Here is a 7,534-nt window from a genome sequence, read left to right as displayed (position 1 = left end):
ACAAGGTGTTCTCACCTCACATTGGAAAGTAAACAGAAGTATACGTGGATGACATGCTTGTCAAGACTAAAGAAGAGGCTGATATCTTGTTTGACTTAACCAAAGTATTCAGCACAATAAAAAAGTATGGGATGAGATTAAAATCCCTCAAAATGTACCTTCATAGTGGAAGATGGGAAGTTCTTAGGCTTTATGCTCACCTCAAAGGGTATTGAAGCCAACCCGGACAAATACAGGGCAATATTGGAAATGAAAAGCCCGACCTGTCTCAAAGAAGTCCAACAATTACATGGAAGGTTGGTAACCTTATCCAAATTCTTGGTAAGATCAGCTTTGAAGTCTCTACCCCTGTTCTCAATACTCAAGAAAGGAAGCCAATTTGAGTGAACTCAAGAATGTGAATATGCCTTTCAAGACTTCAAAAAATTTCTGAGTAAAATCAGCTTTGAAGTCTCTACCCCTATTCTCAATACTCACTGACCTATTCCAGGGGAAAAGCTCGTCTTGTACTTAACAGTTGCAAATAGAGCCACAACCTTAGCTTTAGTCTGAGAATATGAGACAATAACCAATCTATTTTGTCAGCAAGGCTCAACAGGGGGTAGAGCTAAACTATCAAAAGATAGAAAAGTTCGCATATGCCCTTGTTATCACTTCCAAAAGACTCCAACCTTATATTCAAGCCCATACTATAAAGGTCCAAACTAACTATCCTATGAAGCACATCTTACAAAAAACAGATACTACAGACCAGATTCTACAATGGGCAATAGAGTTATTAGAGTTTGACTTAAAGTATGAAACTTGGGCAGCAATCAAATCCCAATATCTGATCGACTTTGTGGCTGAATACACTGACATCCACGAAAGTCCAACAACTTGGAAGTTATATGTGGATGGACCATCCAATAAAGCTAGTAGTGGAGCAGAATCATTTTAGAGAATAAAAAAGAAACTCGCACAGAACTATCCTTAAAATTTGAGTTTCCAGCCTCTAACAATCAAGTAGAGTACGAAGCCATATGTAACACCCTATCACCATAAGCCTTATCTCATGCCGCAAAGCAAAGGATAATAATGTGTCATGACAGTTCTAAAGCGTATATAATAAATATATTTAGAAGGAAAAAATAACACGACTAGTCCATCCATAATACTTCAGAAACCTAAGTCTCATAGTTCTCAATTTTATAACCAATATAGTACTCCACCAATTTACCCAACTAGTCCATCCATAATACTTCAGAAACCTAAGTCTTCGTCTTGTAAACCCATAACAAAATTACCAATTAAATCAACTATCTCATCTTCACTAGTCATTGAATTGATTTAATTTATCCCAAATTCTCAAAGTGGGCGACTCTAATTTTTCATATTTTTATTTTATGTTTAACTGTTGATTAATGATTTTATTTATCATTTAGACACTTAAAAAAGGATCAAATGAGTTTTTGACTTCTATAAAGTATTTTTTTTTAAGTTTAATCCATTTAAAATTTTAAGTATACTTTTGTTCTAATAAAGTTAAAAATATTTAATTTTTTTGTTATTCTGTTATGTTAAGTATGGACGACATAATTTTTTTTGCAAGATGGTTCTGAGGGTCAACCGGACCAGCCAGGTGACAGATTCCTGATTAACCCAGTTGAACCGGTCTGTCTGGTCTGATTTTCAGAACCTTGTTCAAATCAACCATTATTTTAGAAAATTAGCAACATCATAAATTGAAGTAGCAGTGGTTACCGGCAACGAGGGAGGAAGGGAAGTGACGGCGAGGGAGGAAAGAAATTCAGCTTGGACAGAAAGACAAAGAGAGAGAGGGGGCTCGAAAATGACGAGGATGACGACCACAACGGAGACTGCGACACCCACAGCTCCAAGCAAATATTTGAGAGGCGACAACGGCAAGGAGAAGCAACATTTGCAACGACGACGAGACACGGTGCGGAGCAAAGAGGCAGCAACAGAAAGACTGACCGGAAGCAGAGAAGAGATGACAGCTAGAAACGATGAGGAGCAAGGCAAGGAGGAGAGAAGCACCGACGACCCACGATGAGGAGTGGATAGCGGTGATGGTGGCTGGGTGGCGGCTGCTCTTCGTTGGAGTTGGAGGAAGAATGGAAGAGGAAAATAGGGTTAAGGTGTGGTGAGGTGAGGGACTGAACAAAAGGGGTTGGGGCTATGTGGGTTCAGACGTTTAGTAATGGGTTTTCATTTTGCTTTTTTTTTTCTACGCGTCAAAACGACACAGTTTCAGACCAAAAATAAAAAACCAGTGCAATAAAAAATCTGGTCAGTTCGACCGGTTCACTGGCTAACCACCGGTTCAACCGATTTTTCATCAATTTTTTGCAGGATGGTTCTGAAGGTCAACCGGACCGGCCAAGTGACCAGTTTCCAATTAACCTAATGTTTTTTTAATCTAGTAATCCAACAACATATTTTAACTTATATTTTTAAATATTAATAACTAACTATTGGCTAAAAATAATAAATTTTAAAAAAACCTCGTATGTACCAAAAGATCAATAAAATTTTGGCAAATTTTGTCAAAAATCAAACTCGTTTGGCGTCCAAATAGCGGGTTTTTTATTTCATTATTGATGAAGAAAGTGAGATTTACAAAGATATTAGAAAAAATGGTGTTTAACGGGGGTATGGGGGCGTGTTCTTCAGGAAGCACAATACGCAAAACGCGTATTGTGTGCATGGTCAACACGCGTCGAATCCCTGCAAGCTCGTGAATAAGGTGAATAATTACTATATATCTCTCTCTCTCTCCAATTTGCACAGAGCTTCTCCAATTTGCATACACTCACAGAGACACAACCACAGTTTCACACACTCAGTTTTCTTTCTTTCTACTCTTCAATGCTTCCTTAGTTCTATCCTTCCATACTTCCTCCTGCATGAGACTTCTATCTTTATTTGCCAAGCCTTTTTTTTTCTTCAAAAATTAACAAGTAAGTTATTTTAATATTACTAATATAATTAGTAGATTAATTGTGTATTTTTTTATAAATGTTAAATGTAATAAATTTAAATAAGAGTTAATTTTTTAAATTCAAATTTAATTTAAATATGAATGTTTAAATTCAGATGTAATAAAGTTTATATAATATATTTTTTTCAGGAAAAAATAAACGCAGAATAAAGTTCGTGAATCGTGACATTACGCGTTCTGAAGATCATATTGTTGAATATCTTGATCGTCCACCATATGTAATTATTTTTTATCTTTGTTCATTTATTATTATTATTGTTGTTGTTGTTGTTGTTGTTGTTGTTGTTGTTGTTGTTGTTGTTGATACTCATTGTATTTTTCAATTTGTTTCAGAATTCAAGAGATTTGGGATCAAAATATCTCCACCAAGATGTGTATGATCCCCGAATTGAAATCGAGTTACGGGATAGTAGATTTTATCACATATCTCAGATACTAGGAAGACTCACTTTGCACAATGGACTTATCAATGCCTTGATTGAGCGGTGGCACCCGAAACTCACACATTCCACCTTCCACACAGTGAATGCATGATTATCTTGGAAGATGTTGCAATAATTTTTGGACTCCCCACGGATGGTTTACCGGTGTCAGGATTTACAGATAGCAGTAGTAGTAGCCTCGAAAATGAATTCATGATACAATTTGCGACAATACCTACTGCAGCTGATCACAAAGGAAGTGGTGTCAAACTTGCATGGCTTCGCACCCTAAAGCGGTGCATGCAGTTAGATACCGCCCTGGGAAGACAAATGTACGTAAAGATTCATATATTATTGTTGTTCGACACAAATTTATTTTGTGACAAGTCTGGAATGACAGTCCACTGAAAGTTCTTGCCTCTACTCCGTAATTTTGCTAAGATTAGGGACTTTAGTTGGGGTTCCGCTTGCCTGGCACATTTGTATAGGACATTATGTCGAGCATTCCATTATAATTGTAAAGATGTGGATGGTCCATTGGCACTGCTTTGTGTATGGGCTTGGGAATGATTATCGTTCCTAGCACCTGTGCGATCGCAACCAAGCTTTCCGCTTGCGTGCAGGTAAAGTTACTAATCTTAATATAACATGTTACTATGAATTATTTAGTATGTATTGTTCAAATATATTATTTAAATATATCGATTTAGTATAATATAGTTTCATTTTATTTTAGTTGGATTTCTTGGTGCTCGCAATTTCATGGCTACAAAAAGTGGACCATCTCGCATATTAGGCAGTTAACAGATGATATTTCTGCAGATGGGGTAAGTTTTTTTATTACATTTATTAGTTTTATTATTATTGTGCATTGTTTTGTAGTTATGTTTATATGTTCGTTTTGTTATGCGCTTGTAGTTTGTGTGGAACCCGTACAGCCATGAACGTATGGGAAACATTGTAGTTCCTAATGAAATCTTGCAACATCGCTTAACATGGAGTGCAACTGTGCTACTGATATCATTTGAGTGCATTGAATGACATGCATCAGGTAGGGTCAAAAGACAATTTGGTTTACAGCAAGAAGTTCCTAGTGAACCTATGATGCTTGCAGAAGCTCACAACGTGGTCCTGACTGGACCAAAGAACAAAGATTAGAGAGATGAGCATTATGCATACATTATGAGATGGAAAAAATGTTTGACCTCCGTTCTGGTTGGTGATCCTGTAGTGCACTATCAAGCATCTGAAGCGTATATGCAATGGTATAATGACGAATATGGAGCTCACCTGCGTTTAACTGGTTATGTTCCACAGCCACAGCCACAGTCACAACCCATCATGCACCTATACCAGTACCCATAAACACAACCGTACACTGAGCCTAGAGGTTCCCATGTTGACTATCAGCTTCTGTAAATACGGTGCCTTGAAATTTCTCAAAAAGTTGGATGCTATGTGCCTAACACAAAACATTCGGATAGCTCTTGGAGGTTCCCATGATCCATTACTATGAGGTATTGCTGAGGTAATAGAGTCGTGACGATCAGAGATAAGCCCAACACCATCTCGAGTCACCACATGTGTGCGCAAATGAGTAAGAAAGAAGTGCCATGCGTCAGAAGTCTCACCCTTAACTTCGGCAAATGCAAGAGGCACAATATTACCATTGCCATCCTGAGAAACTGCAACTAATAGAGCTACTTTATATTTCATACAGATATGTCCCATCTACCTGTACGATTGACTTGCAGCTTCTAAATGCTCTGATGCAAGGATAAAAGCTCCAAAATACCCACGTCAGTATCCTAACATCCTGGACTACCTCATCCCCTTGGTATGCTGGTGCAATTTCGATCTCGACTGCTGCTGATGAATCTTTTTGTACCATTGCTTCAAACCATGATGGCAAAGCTTCATAAGAAGCTTTCCAACCACCAAAAAGGTTCGCAATTGCCTTTTGCTTGGCGAGCCATGCTTTGCGGTAACTTGTCGTATAATTGAATTTTGACTGTACTTCAGCAATCACAGATTTCACTTTCAAAGATGGATCAGCTTCAACCAATGGCTTTATCACCTCTACAATCATGTTTGAATTTAGCTTGGCATGATATTGAGAAATTCTAGTTCTGGTACATGTGTGACTACCATTGTATCGTCTTATAACCCAACAAAACTTTCTCTTAATAAGACTAGCCCTAATAAGCCAGTCGCAACTTGTGCCGTATTGTACACACTTAGCATAAAAAGTGGTTGGTTCAAATTCACACACCCGGTAATCCACTCCCCTGAAAATGGTATAATCTTTAATTGCTGCAATAACAGTCTCTCTAGAACTAAATTTCATGCCAACAACAAATTCACTTTTCGTAACAACAACAAGATCTACAACAATAACAACAAGAAATAATTCTAACTATTGCTTTACGATTCAATAATAATAATAATAATAATAATAACTACTTACTTGAATTGATATACTCAGAAAATTCTGGTGCATTCATAGCGTCTACATCCAAAGCACTAAGAAAAAAAGGCTCTCTAGATGGATGTTGGCTCGCCAGTGTATTTGCCATATCTGCTACGTTAGACTCAACTATTATATCATCTTCACCCACTTCTTCAGTTGGACCAACAATATGGTAAGTGCCCTCAAATTCCTCTTCGCTTTCAGTGTTTTAAACTGTCCAGTCGATGTTAGCCTCCGGTAAATCAACCTCAACTAATTCTTCAAACTCAACATACAACTCGAGAACGGACACTTGTGCCTGTGTTTGTTGGTAGATCGAAAACATCCATTACATACTTCCTTCGTCAACCACATGCATTATTTGAAACTGAACGAAACCACCAAACACTAAAACAGGTTGTCTATAAAAAATATTTACGACTCCCTTTAATACTTGATTATCACCACATTGACAAAGTATACTCTTAAATTCATCATATGTTATTGCAAAAGGAATAACAATATCACGTGGATTCTCACAAACAAAACTCACACCCTCAGATGTTTGGGAAAAGATTTGACCATTATAATATATTTTCAAACTAATACCTCTCTCCATTTTTATACTCTTACATTCTCAAAAAAATAAAACACTCTCACACTCAATCAACCTAATACCGTTCCTCCTTTTATAGACTTCAATTATAATTTTTTATTTAGAAAACGACAATACGCAATCTGTGAATTTACAATACATAGTCTGTGTTTTTACAATTTGCAATCTGTGTATTGATAATACGCAAACTGTGTATTGTCACTTTAATATTAAATAACACAATACGCCTTCTGCATATTATTATATAAATATTAAAAAAATAGAATCCGCCCTTTGCATATTGTCTTCATAAATGTGTCGGCCAGAATCTACTATTGTACTGCCGCCAGAATTTTACAAAACACCCTCACTTCCAATATTAAGCCATTATATCAAATCTTTTGCAATAATTAAAAAAAAATGAACCGCTTCAATTATTTTAAAAACAAAAAGTTAGGCCGTGATGTGTTAACCTGATCCCACTACAACAACTACCACCACATGTGAGGACTAAGTCTAGAATCTAGATCCAACACGATTGATAAATGATAATCCTCCAACCCCACGACTCTGCATATCGATTCCTGTCTTTCTGTTGATTCTTAATTGCTTTACTCAACACTAAGCATTTAGTTTGCGTCAGTATGATGATCGATAGAAGAAGGATTCTGTGTGCTTCTCTTCTCACTCTCTTCTTAATGACCCATAAAGCTCTTGGGGAACATGATGCTGCAACCTTAGATTCACAAACAACTCAAGTTATTAGCCAACACAAGACCCTGTTTCCATACCATAGGGCGAGCCTCTTTTTCAACAACAACAGAAAGCTTGCAGTACTTGGCGCCAGAAGAAGAGGAGGCGGGATGGGAACACGCGGCACTGGGAAAAAATCTTCAGCCATCAGGGTTCGATCATCTGTGTCTCAAGCTAGCTTAATTCTTTGTACTTCGCTGTTAATTGGTTTCTTCCTGCTGGCCTAGTACAAAATTACATAAATGTCTTTGCAATTTACATATTGCTCATTCATTTATTCGTGTCTTCCTCTCTGTAATCATGCTTGTTAT

The 7,534-nt window shown here is 37.1% G+C and overlaps 1 protein-coding gene across 1 annotated transcript; it reads right to left on the bottom strand.

Annotated features, from left to right (window-relative positions):
* LOC107633308 lies at positions 4,607-6,002 on the bottom strand. Its single transcript, XM_016336951.1, has 4 exons — positions 5,894-6,002; positions 5,222-5,811; positions 4,780-5,103; positions 4,607-4,672 (listed from the first exon to the last, which is right to left on the bottom strand). The coding sequence occupies exons 1-4, from the start codon at positions 6,000-6,002 to the stop codon at positions 4,607-4,609; spliced, it is 1,089 nt and encodes a 362-aa protein (XP_016192437.1).

Source organism: Arachis ipaensis, chromosome B03 (assembly GCF_000816755.2).
Source record: "Arachis ipaensis cultivar K30076 chromosome B03, Araip1.1, whole genome shotgun sequence".
NCBI classification, from domain to species: Eukaryota; Viridiplantae; Streptophyta; class Magnoliopsida; order Fabales; family Fabaceae; genus Arachis; species Arachis ipaensis.
This window is presented reverse-complemented; position numbering and strand designations above follow the sequence as displayed.